Here is a 13725-nt window from a genome sequence, read left to right on the forward strand (position 1 = left end):
ATATATATATATATATATATATATATATATATATATATATATATATATATATATATATATATATATATATATATATATATATATATATATATATATATATATATATATATATATATATATTCTGCTGAGACTGTTGGTTCCAGGGAGACAACAAGTATCAGAAATTTACAATAAGATATAATACAATAAGATAGTTAGACACTTACAGTAATCCAACAATATTTCAAGGTATTTCTAAATTAACGGACCAGAGGTCAGTCTGACATAAAGTTAGTATCTCGCTGCCCCTTCCCATAAAATGTATCTTTTATACATTTCCTCAACCACACCTTATCGGGACCCACTGACGCACATAGCTAGGAAGTGGTAATTTCTCAATTTCCTATTAAGCATACACCTGCCAGGATATGTTTCTTATTTTAATAAAAAGTAGAATTTCTACACTTTTGTATTTGCGTCTTAATATTTTACTAAATTCCAAATTGACTTAATTAGAAAGTGTCACCATATAAATTTTTCCATGAAAATATAAAAAGACCATTTTCAAAATTGCCGCTGGTGTCCCAGTACCAGCTCAACTTGATTAAAAAAAAGTTTTATATTTTTTGGAAAAAAACTGAGATTTTGAATCGACAAGGAAATAAAAAAAAGCAGATATTTCGATTAGATCACCGATAACCAAATTTCAGTGATCGAGTTATAAGCCAATGGTACCAATTCCGGAATATACAGGGAGGTAGCAAGGATTTTGTTATATTCTCTGCATAAAGATGCAAAAAGGCATTTTTAAAATTTTCAAGGTTAATTTTCGCTTGAGAAGAGACAAAACATCAATCTAAAGGTATTTTTCCACATCTAGGAGGATAATTTCACCCCCTTCCTGTAGGTGCACATGTATAGAACATGGTAAAGAAATAGCAATTATTAATTACAATGATAAAGAGTATTATAATTCTTGTGCTTTCTAGTGATTTTTAGTCAAAAATCTAGTGATTTACGTGCTGATTTCAGGATTTTTTTTTCACCAGGTAGCAGTCCTGGCTGACAGTAAACATACAAGGAAGAAGAAAATCTGCGTACATTCACGTCTAGTAGTTACTTCTATAACTCAAGAAAAAGACTCAAAATTGGTATATCATAAAATCTTGGATAGAGTTCCATTGACGCTTATGTCCATTTTAGGGTAAACGTGGTTTTCAGTGTGAAATATCATCCTTTAATTTTTAGTTCTGGAGTAGGCTAGGCCTACAGCTAATCACCACTTTAACAGTTAAATCTTTGTTATACTATCTAGAAAGCAGTTTTTCACCTTTGAATTTGTCTATAGGTTCTTATTATGCTAAGAATGTGTTTAATTTGAAAATTTCAATCATAGACTAGGTTGTAATTTTTTTTTTGTTCATATTAGGCCTATTGACTTACAAATAAAGTAAACATACTACTTAATGCCCTTTTGTAGGTCAATATATACAAAATCATATTATTGAGTTAGGACTAAAGTGAATGCACCATTTAATGCCTTTTTTTATGCTGATTATAAATATAATAAGCATTTCTACCGGAAATGAATTTCCGCCCCCCCCCCTATCTCGCCAATCCCTACCCTACCCCGTAATGGGCATTGATAGGGGGGGGGGGGGCTGAAATTCGTTTGCGGAATAAATGGTTATTATATTCTTCATCAGCATAAAAAAGGCATCAAATGGTGTATTCACTTTAGTCCTAACTGAATAATATGATTTCATATATATTGACCCTTTTGTATGCCTTTCCAAATAGTAATTAAAAAAAACGCCACAAAATAAGTTTTTCAAAGAAAAGTAAATAGCTCCATTAAACAAAAAATGAGCAGAAATAAAATCAAATAGGCCTAATCTACCAAGTGTGAAACTACCACAATTCAGCATCAATAAATAAATGAAACCCAAAACAAACAGAAATTACAATAAATAACCAAGCCAAACTCAAAACAAGGAGAAATAAACATAAGTTGGGCTCAAAATCCCTATGCCTTCCCAAGGTCAGAACAAAATTTGCACTTTACAAAGTTTCTATGACAACTCCTTTGATACAAAGTGCCATGGTATGGAAAAGAAAAAGTGGTATGTTTACTTTATTCATAAGTCAATAATATGAACAACAAAAATTTTACAGACTAGGCTTAACAACATTTATAGGCCTAATGGTAAAATTCTAGGTAAATTTTTGCATTTATATTATTGACTTAGGAATAAAGTAAACATACCACTTGATACATTTTTTTATGCTCTTTAAAAAATAATAGGCTAATTACTTCTATCAGAAATTCAAATTTACCCACCCCCCTAATGTGCAAATATATACCCTGAATTGTAACCACACAAAGAAGTTACCTATAAAATTCTACCTTCAACTATCTTTGAAAGGGGTTAGGTTAGGAAAATGAATCTTTCAGTTTGGCTATCTTGGAAAGGGGTTAGGTTAGGAAAATGAAACTTTTAAGGGATGGTCTACAGGCTAAAGTATGTCCCTGGAAGGTATTTTGAAGGTTATACCTCCACTCCTTCTCCCTCTAGAGGGTCTTGACCTTTGATTACCTTTAAAAATCTGTGTGTTATAAAAGTGAAACTTTGCAAAATTGATCTTCTGCTTAAATGAAGTTCAACAAAATTGTTTTCAGCTTCACAACTTTGCTCAATCCTAATTTATAAGGTTTTGAAGATATGCAAATACATTTCCTAAATTTTGAAAAAAAAACATTGACATGGCTTAAAATTCTACTCAAATAACAAGAATTGCATTTTCAGAACTAAAACCAGAGAAAAAGAAACTGAAAATTAAGGTAAAATGTTGTTTAGTCAAAATTTCAATACCTGTCAACCTGTCATGTAGGTAAATTTCAAGAACCTCTAGAGGTAGAAGACATGGAGGTAGGTACTTCAAAATACCTTCCCATGACATGCTGTAGCCTGTAGACCAATCCCTGAGTTTCATTTTCCTAACCTAACCCCTTTCCAAGATAGCCAAAAGTAGCTAAAGTAGAGTTTTACCTCCTTGTTTTTTGTTATGCAGAAGATCTGTTTTGCAAGGTTTCACTTTTATAACATAGGTTTTTATGGTCATCAAAGGTCAGTGCCCTCTCTAGGGAGAAAGAGTGGAGGTGGGCAGGGGCGTCCTGAGACTCATTTCATTGGAAGGGCAATCTTCATAAATTTTAACAAATTGCTACCTGATTTATGCCAAATTTTCTGCAGAAATCAAGAATTTTGCTAAATTTTGGGCAATGTTGTAAAATTTCTGCCAAAATTTTTGCCTTTGCCAAAAATTTTACCGAATGCCAAAACTGTTGGAGGGGCAGTGCCCCCTCCCTGTTGGGACACCCCTGGAGGTGGTTATTTCAATATACTTCTGTGTGATATACTTTTGGCTTTAGATTCATCCCTGAAAATTTCATTTTCCTAACCTAACCCCTATCCAAGATAGCAAAAAGTAGCTTATCTAGAATTTTACCTTGCCTTTTTTATGTTCTTTCACAATTCAATAATTGCAATTTATGATGATCTTGATGTTTTCCTAAAAGAATCAGTGTGCATTGGTTATAAATGTCTACCTCTTCAGGAGTTTCTCTTCCTTCCCTGTTGATGCTTTGTGTCACAAGATGGGTCACCTAGCAATGAGTTGCCAACCAAGGGCTAATTGTATCCAATGTGGTTCTGTCACATATCTAACAATTCAAATACATGTATGGCTGGTATGTTATGTGTGTTATGAAGGTTGCAGACCACACCTGTTACAGTGTAGAATATCCAACCAAGATTCAGCCAAATCCATGTGGTCAAAGTGCCAATGGTTAGCCATAATGTCAGTATGAGGTACTTAACTCTAAACATTAATGGTGGAATTGTTCAAAAGTCTTCAGTTCTTGATGAGCTTGTGTCAAAACATGATGTGATTTGCTTACAAGAGCATCTTTTAAGTCAGTTAAGCTTGAATTTTTTGGATAGTGCCTGCCTGGTAGATAGGATCTGCCTGCTCTTCCCTGGTTAGTAAAATATTTGATAATCATTTGTATGTTGTCGATAAAGACCAATATTTTACATACATTCACAATTCCTTGTCCACATCCAACATAGACCTTCTTTTCTCTTCTCTATCCTTAGATGTCTTTCAACCAAAAGTTTTATATAATTGTTCAATATTTGATCACCTGCCTTTATTGTTTACTTCCTCACCAAATAAAGTTTCTCGGATACCTACTACTACTACTAACAACTAACTACAGCAACAAGCCACCTAAGGCCAACACAGCTACGCAAGCGCCTCCTCCACCCTAATCTATTCAAAGCCTCCCTTTTTACACCCTCCCACAAAGTTCCCATTTCCTTTAAATCTTTCTTTATGATGTCCTCTCAACCCAGACAGGGACGACCTGCTTTTCGTTTAGCCCTAGATGGTTGGCCAAAAAGAACAATCTTTGGCAATCCTTCATCCTCACAACATGCCCTAGCCACCTCAACCTTTCTTTCATTATAGCCCTAGAGAGCAATATTCAACCACATTTTTGTATAGCTTATTGTTTGAAATATGGTCAGTCAGCCGGGTACCCAGAACAATCCTTAAGCAATTTCTATGGAAAACTTGTAGCAAATCTTCATCTCTCTTTGGAGCATCCATGCTTCAGAGCCATATTTGAGCACTGTCATTGCTGTAGTTTCCAATATTCTGATCTTGGTTTACAGACTTATCTTCCCATTCTTTGAAACTTTTTCAGCTTTAACAAAAAAACCACCCTGAGCCTTGGCTATTCTACTTTCAACATCTTCACTGCTCCCACCATCTTTACTAATAATACAACCAATATAAGTGAATCAATCTTTTTATTAACCAATGTCACCTTTTCATCTTCACTTATTTCTAGCCTTAGTGACTGAGTCTTCCTAACATTAATTTTCAAACCAATTCTAGCACCCTAAACTTGTAAAACCCCTAAAACTTCATTCATTTTGCTCACACTTTCATCTAGGATGCTTAAATCATCAGCATAATCCAAGTCCAGAAGACTTTTTCCTCCCCATTTCATTCTGTGGTCTCCCATTGCCTTTCCTGTGCTCCTTAAGACAAAGTCCATCAAAATAATGCATTTAAAGGGGGATAGAACACAGCCCTGCTTAACTCCTGATTTAATAAAAAACCAGCTGCTAACCTCATTTCCTACCTTAACTGCAGCTGTGTTATTCTTGTACATAGCACTAATCACTTTAATGTATTTGTCTGGTATACCATACAAGGATAAAACCTTTACTAAAGCTCTTGTATCAACAGAATCGATTGCTTGCTCATAATCTATAAAACTGAGGACCAAAGGTGTTTGAAAACTCAGGCATAGCCCAAGAGTGAAAATTTGGTCAACACATCCTCTACCTTTTCTAAAACTGCACTGTTCTTCTCTGAAAACTTTGTCTATAGTATTTCTTAGTCTAAAAAGTATCATGTTACTAAGTAATTTACTACCTACAGAGACCAGGCTAATGCCTCGATAATTACAACACTCACTCTTATCACCTTTCTTATACAGTGGTTTAATTAGGGTTTTCCTAAAGTCATTAGGTACTTCCCCTTTTTCAAAAATCATAATTCATAATCTTCAGTAAATTATTTCTGACCTCAGAGCCACCATACTTAAGAAACTCATTTTAGTACTGTTGCTAATTCCTCCTCACAAAACAAATCTTCCTTCACATCCAAGGTATCACAAACTTTTTCATTTTCCTCTATATCTTTTCTTGCAACTCTATCCTGGTTAAGCAAAGTCTCAAAATGTTCGGCCCATCTCTCTTTAGTTTTTTCCTTATTGTTATTGCAGCCCCATTCCTATCTTTAACTGGGCCAAGCCTGGATTGACTACTCCCTCTCAGCTTATTAACATGCTAGTATAATATTTTATTATTATGTCATCTAGCTACATCTTCCAGATCCTTTGCAATTTTATCTATGGCCTCCACTTCACACCTCCTTAGTTTATATTTTAATGCTTTCTCCACTTTCTATACATTCCTTTATTTTCACATGATCTATCACTCAGACAAATCTTGTACAAGTCCTTTCTATTAAACATAGCTTTTTCACTAATATTCTTAGCTGCAGTTCTAGCTTTCTTCCCTAATACACCTTCACAAATTATTTTTCTAAAATTATTCCAACCATCTTCCACATTATCAAATTTTAAACTCTTAAGTTTAGCATTCAATTGTTCGTGGAAAGGTTCTCTCAAATTCTCATCCTGGAGTCTACCAACATCATAACTTCCTGGGAGGTAGCTACCCTTCCAATATTTCAGCCTTAAATTAACCCTTTACACTACTAGATGGTGATCTTTACTTTTAACATCAATAAGAGCACTCCTATATACCCTAGTATCTTGTATTGATCTTGTGAGTCTTTGGTTTACTATAACATAATCAATAAGGTTTGCTGTCTTACCATCATTTGAATACCATGTTAACTTATAATAAATTTTAGAACCAAACACTGTATTGGTTATAACTAGACCGTCAAGCTTGCAAACCTCTAGAAGTCTTTATCTACGGCTTTTCTCTGTTCTTACGTCAAATTTACCTGGGCTAGTATACCATCTATCCCTATTTCTACCAACCTGGGTGTTAAAATCTCCGAATAATAACATCATATTTCTACCTGGGACCGTGTCTATTTGCTCCTGTAACTGTAAGTAAAATTCATCTGAGTCACCAGTATCTCTGTCAGTCGGTTCTACAGGGGTATTTGCTACAATAACTGATACTATAGACTTTTTAGTAGATCAGTAGGCAATAAGTATTCTATTATTAATACAATTCCAGTCTAAACAGGGCGTACCAGCTTCACCATTCGCCTCGCGATATGTCTTTAACCTGTACACCTCATTTCTTTTGCCTGAGTTAACGAAGACCATGTCATCTAATTACATGCTTCCTACCCCTGGGATATGAGTTTATGAAACTCCTAATAAATCCAGTTCGAATCATCTGAATTTGTCAGTCAAAATGTCAATACAACAGTCATTTTTTAATGTTGTAACATTCCAAGTTCCAATTTGCATGTGCTTTAAATCATTGAAATTATTTTCACCTCAGGAAAAGCAATGATCCTGGATACCAGTGCAGGACAGGGATAACATATCTTCTCAAGTCTACACCAAAGTGCTTAAGCCGGCTTAGAACCGGACAGCAAGAAGTCCACGGGACCTCCAGTTGAATGAAGGCTTTGTGCACTGGGCCCATCTTGCTCGCAACATGGTTTTCAGCACTTGGCGATGCTCTTCTATCAACAAGAGTCAAGATCCTGCACAGACAATCTCAATCCCTTTTACCTTCAACTGATTATATATTCATGCCTACAAATATTATGCTACTATAGGGAGGCAGCCCATAATAGATAAATTAACTAGGAAGAGGTTTTTCAGGCCAAAGACACCCATCAAAACATACCAAGCCCATAAGAATTATCCATTAGTCAGAATCCCATGCAAATGCTGTGTTGTTTACTAGGCTATAATTTCCTCAAGGGTTGCCACTCCTCAAGTGGGAATAGAGTTGACTGCAAAGGTCCCCAGTCTTGCAGGTACCCCGAAAAGGTTGAGGCAGCCCTTTGCAGGGGCCATTGTCCATAGACCTGGATCTTACGCCCTGCTGCAGTTGTCCTCCTATAGAGGATCCTCCCGCGATGGTGTTTGGCATCTCCATGCAATTTAACCCATTACTGGGAGAAGGTTTGCAACTCATGGGATTTGTGGACAAACCAGTGGGCCCTTTTGAGTGTACATTTGAGGGGCCTTCTTCCTCCTCCACCTGGGCAAGGGTACCCCAGTTTCTATTATGGACCCCCAGGGACAAGGTCCCCCCTTGGTCCATGCCTCCTATGAAGGTACCTTACATATCTGTAGAGCGTTCCCCTATCGCCACCTGGGGATACACTTAATGGCCTGGGGGAGGCCAGGAACATACATACCTACTAGTCACCCAAAAACACCAAATTTATTGTATATTTGTAATTTGGCCGTAATCAACACTGTACTGTATTGTACTGTACTGTGTACTGTATATAATAGATAAATTAGCTAGGAAGAGGTTTTTCAGCCCAAAGACGCCCATCAAAACATACCAAGCCCAGAAGAATTGTCCATTAGTCAGAATCTCATGCAAATGCTGTGTTGTTTACTAGGCTATAATTTCCTCAAGGGTTGCCACTCCTCAAGTGGGAATAGAGTTGACTGCAAAGGTCCCCAGTCTTGCAGGTACCCCGAAAAGGTTGAGGCAGCCCTTTGCAGGGGCCATTGTCCATAGACCTGGATCTTACGCCCTGCTGCAGTTGTCCTCCTAAAGAGGATCCTCTGGCAATGGTGTTCTGCATCACCATGCAATTTAACCCATTACTGGGAGAAGGTTTGCAACTCATGGGATTTGTGGACAAACCAGTGGGCCCTTTTGAGTGTACATTTGAGGGGCCTTCTTCCTCCTCCACTTGGGCAAGGGTATCCCAGTTTCTATTGTGGACCCCCAGGGACAAGGTCCCCCCTTGGTCCATGCCTCCTATGAAGGTACCCTACATATCTGTAGAGCGTTCCCCTATCGCCACCTGGGGATACGCTGAATGGCCTGGGGGAGGCCAGGAACATACATACCTACTAGTCACCCAAAAACACCAAATCTATTGTATATATGTAATTTGGCCTTAATCAACACTGTACTGTATTAGGATAGTGTTTCTACAGTCCTTTCTAAGATTAAAGTACCATTTGTACTGCTATTCAAGCACTGCCCACTGAGGAAAAACATATTCTCCTTGATATTTTTTATGCAGAGATATGCCATGCATTACAATTTGCAGAATCTCATGCTGTCTATTGAAGTGTTGCCATCTAGGAACTGTTCCTTAGTGGTATGAAAATCAAAATTTCTTCTAATCACATGATTTGGCAAAGTTTTGGCTACATCTGTAGATTGAATGTGACCTACTATGGTCTGGTCATGTTAATTCCAACTGGATTGCAAACAAAGAAGAAGATTGCAAAGTAACTTCAAAACCTGCACAAGCAAATCATAGGACAGATACTCCATCTAAGGATCCTCAAATCTTCCCTTTCCTCTGCTGATGTTCCTTTATCTGATTGTATTCTTTCTATGGGGCCAAATTCTCTCCACCAGACCCTCAACATGAACACAAATATTTTGAAGAGCTTGGCCAATTTTTCCATTGATTCCCTGACTCCAATTATTATTAATAATAATTTTGCCTGGATTTGGACACTTCTATTTGGTAGATTTTTGTGTTATACTGCTTTGTCCTAGATGATTAGATAGGGGAGTAAGATCAAGACCTCATTCAAATGCTTATTTATCTCAATTATTAAAGTAGGAAAACAGTTCTTTTCTTCTTCTTTTTTGTTTTGTTTTCTGTTCAGGTTTTGGTTGGTCACCATGGTCTGTGGCAACCTACCATGGCCTGTGGTTGGTTACATTCAATCTATAGATGTAGCCACAACTTAGCTGAATCACATTGGGAGAGACTTTGATTTTCATGCCACAACTTAAGTTTATAAAGCATGTCCATGTGAGGTCATTTACAATAGGTGAAGCTGCTAGTTGCCTGATCATGCAATGACCTGCTCTGATTGATATTTTCTAGAATATGTTCTGAAGGAAAAGAGCTCAAAGTACCTAATATCATATCCAAAGTACCTGGAAATTGTCAGTTGGCTGAGAAAGCTAAAATGAAATCTAAAATCAAGCTTTTCATGAGATCTGCAAATACCTTTAGTAAATTCATTGAAGCATTTCAACAACAAAAGTTGCATCATAAAATAATGAATCTAATGCTAAGTTGATACTTTTATCTTATTGGTATGTTGCTTTTTTTCAGTGGCAATCAACCACTCAATTTTTACCCAGGGTAAATTTTAAGATGACCTCATTACTTATATGGGGACAAAGTAACCCTACTTCTTGGTGCCTTTCTTATGCTTTTTCCAAATAATAATCCTGCTCATGAATTCATTTTAAAGCCTAAAGTGATGCTAAATTACTGTCACTACTTGACAAGAGAGGTGACAATGAAAATAGCACAGTCCAACATATGTTAATAAGGTTAGACTATCAAAATGTCAAATAAAAATTATTAATATAGTTTTGTTTCAGTTCTGCACTGTAAGGGCACGGTAACGCCCTACTTAAATTGTATCTATGTCGTACTTCACTAACTCCCAAGTATAAAAGTGACCCAATATGTTAATCAGTCAATTTCTAGCGTTGCCTTAGCAAATGGGGACGGGGCCTATGGGGACTAGACATGAAAACGAGCTAAGTTTCGGATTAAACAAATCATTCAGGTTTAAACCAAACAAATTTTCATAAATCAGAGTTATTTTTTGCTCTTTTTCAATATAATAGTTTTTACCCTAACAGTACATTCTACTCTTTTGATGGTTCCACCCATGTATAGTCCCAAATAATATATTTCTTCATTGTTCAACATGTCATACTGTATTGTATATTCTTTGTTAATATGGGTTTGCTGAATTCTTGACCCTAAATATTTACAATAAAAGTTTAACATTAGTGTATAGCTAGCCCCTTACTTAATTAAAAAAAAAACAAGTTTTTTTTACTAGGAGTAACATTGAAACTTGAAATTAACAGAAATTATTCCCTATGTGAAGGGGTTGACCCCTCCTCAATACCTTGCTCTTTGTGCTAAAGTTTTTAGAACTTAAAAAAAAAAGTTTCCTATACTTAATAAAATGCCCTTGTGTTTCAGGAGTTATTTTTATAAAACTGGGAAAGAGTCAAACTTTAGCATATAGATCAAGGTATTAATGAGGAGGACAACCCCTTCATATACAGAATGATTTCTGTTTGTTTTTAGTTTTAATGTTGCTTCTTATTATCAGTTGGAAAAACTTGTACTTTTTAATTTAATTTCTTATCTATTTTTCAAATAATTCTGGTAGATCTGGCTCACCCTCCATGAGAAATTCCCTCCCCCTCATGGAATATTCCTCTGCAGAAAGTTCCTCCCACATTAAATATACCCCCCTTAAAAGTCCCTCTGGACAATTCCATCCTTGCTGAACCCCCCCCCCCCCCGCTCTCTGAAATTATTTGCTTATGATTAAGCCTGAAACATTTTCCTTGGCATACTTTCATTTGAGACTTTTATTTCTAATCTTTTTCCAATCACTCCAGAAACTGTTTTCCATGCAAATTTTTTCCTGGAAACCCAAACCCACTGAAAGTTTCCCCAGAACATCTCCAAATGCAAAATTGAGCAGGCAAAGAAAAAGTCAGACAAATAAAAATAATTTCGTATAGGAATTCTGTCAAATCCCCCTAGTGTAAAAATTCCCCTGGAAAATTCACCCCAGAAATATCCTTCCTCACAGAAAATTCTGCAGGAATGGTAACACTTTCTGATGAATAACACTAAACTTGATGAATCTTGTGATGAATCTTGACAAAAACTTGATAGTTTTTGTTTTTATTTTAACAATACATTTTTAGTGACCATTTAACATTTTTAGTTTGTAAGCCATGAACAGACTATGAAACCATTTGCAGAAAAATTTCAAATACCAGCAAACAATATTTTTAATTTTTATTTTAACAATTCATTTTAAATGGCCATTTAACATTTTTAATTTGTAAGGCGTGAACAAACTATGAAGCCATTTTCAAATACTTGTCATACAAACAATAGTTTTCATTTTTTTATATACAGTATTATGTATATTATATCATCATATTTATATTGAATATAAGTATTATGTATTTTTGGAGACATACTCAAGAAATACAAGTTTTATATTAAATATTGGTTTCAATTTTTTTTTTCTGTTATAACATGAGGTTGTAGTAATGCAGTTAAGCTTAGTTCTCTCTTATACAGCCTAACGTTTGATCTGGCTCTAATTGGTAGGGGATGTGATGTAGTTGTAAGAGCATTAATCATTACATTTGGAAATATTGGGGTGATATATTCCACCCCAATATACCATAATATATATTATGGTATATTCCTTTTTGTTTGTCTGGTATCCATTTTTTAACTCCTGAAGAAATTGATGTATAAAACTGATCTCAACTATTTCAATTTCTGAGGCTTAGAAGTTGTATAGAAGACAGTTTTGTCTTGAATATAATATTCCCTAATTCCTGGATATATAGCCTCAGGATATATTCAAAAGTGTCGTTTTTTTTCTTATTTGCTTAATTTTATGCAAAAAAAAAAAAAAAATGCATACTCACTCAGAGCGAGACTAATCAAAGTAGTAATTACTCAGCAAACAGTGATAAATCTTCTGTGAATAGCTTTTGTTGTATCTTGGCCCCTTTCTACAGAATACATAGCTATAGAAACCAGAAAGATAGTTCATTTGATCTGAGATTGAACCCTCTTGTAACCTTTGCTGGATAGAAAGGGCAGTGTCCCTTTCCGTCCCTCTCCCATGCAACCCAATAGCCCTTCATGTGCTTGACTAAAATATTATGGTTATTTATGCTCTGCTATGGTCTTCTGCAAGGCATTGATGGATCCAAGGTGTGATTTTTCCACCTCCCCAGCTTAGATGTAATTCATATTTATACAAATATATTGAGCAAAGAATGCTAAAATATGTAGCAAAAAATCTAGTTACCTTCCCCCGATTTTGTATCTGCCACTAGGATCAAAGTTCCTCTTATCTGCTACTGTCCTTTGATGGATTTACATCAACAGAGGGGATAGATTGGTTAGTTAGAGGTTACAGAGGGGATAGCTTGCACAAATAATTAGGAGGAGGAAGTGTCACGTCTTTTTCATCTCTGCAGCTATATCTAGCAATTACTTATTGTTGTTGTCTATTTAGGGGTGAAGGACTTCTTAGAGCCAAATTAGCAAAAAGTGAAGCAAAAACTTTACCTGCAGTTGGCCAAAAATTTAATGAAGCAAATGGTTCATGGATAGAGAAAACTCAGATCGAAGATGTGTTAAATGGCCAATTTGAATGGATTAAAGAGGAAAAAACAGAGAAAAGGTATTATTTTTCCCTTTTTTTTATCTCATTTATCTCTTATATCTTATGGTGTGTTTTACTTTTTTTTTTAGGACTGAGAAGATATCTAGATTAAATTTTTTTTTTAGCACGACCTAAGAATAAAACATGATACGTGCATATAGCTTCTATCCTTAATATATGAGGGCGGGGAGTTGGATGGGGGTTGGGAGTCAAAACACGAGAATTCCATTTCCAGCCAGTATTTTCTATTTCTTTTTCTTGGAAGGCTCTGTGTGTACTTGGAAGGGCAGAAAAAGGTCTTCAAGAACTTGTCTTCATCGAAATCTTAAATTATATTTATATGTTTTCCTAACTGTTTAAGATAATTTGCCTGTTATGTTTTTTTTTATAGTCAGTTCCCTTCTACAGTATATGGTAATAAGGATAATGATATAAGATAATTAAATAATAATATAAGATAAATAATATAACACGACTCTATTATATGTCTTTCATTACAGTGTCATCTATGAATGTATAAGAGTGTGGGATGGTTTATAGAGGAGGCTTTGAATAGATTGGGATGGAGGAGGGGTGTGCGTCGCTATGTCGGTCTTAGGCTGCTTGGTGTTGTCGTGGGTTGTTAATAGTAGTAGTAGTTAAGTACCAATAGCTAAGAGTTAAGGGGGATAAATGGCACTGACAGTAATTGGGCTGTTTTT

The 13725-nt window shown here is 35.6% G+C and overlaps 1 protein-coding gene across 2 annotated transcripts in view; it reads left to right on the top strand.

Moving 5' to 3' along the window:
• Positions 1 to 1066: 1066 nt before the first annotated feature.
• Positions 1067 to 13725, top strand: part of LOC148942300 (uncharacterized) — a 55777-nt gene continuing 43118 nt past the window's right edge. Inside the window, exons 1-2 of one of the 2 annotated variants that reach the window (XM_089102969.1) lie at positions 1067 to 1130; positions 12875 to 13042. Coding sequence is in view for 1 of the 2 variants with exons in the window: in XM_089102968.1 (XP_088959094.1) it covers positions 1170 to 1183; positions 12875 to 13042 (182 nt within the window). In the remaining variant the exon portion in view is untranslated. Of the gene's footprint in view, positions 1184 to 12874; positions 13043 to 13725 lie in introns of both variants that reach the window. The other variant, XM_089102968.1, reaches the window with a different exon arrangement.

This window comes from Artemia sp. Qi Xiang Cuo, chromosome 17 (assembly GCF_049724085.1).
Source record: "Artemia sp. Qi Xiang Cuo chromosome 17, ASM4972408v1, whole genome shotgun sequence".
NCBI lineage: Eukaryota > Metazoa > Arthropoda > Branchiopoda > Anostraca > Artemiidae > Artemia > Artemia sp. Qi Xiang Cuo.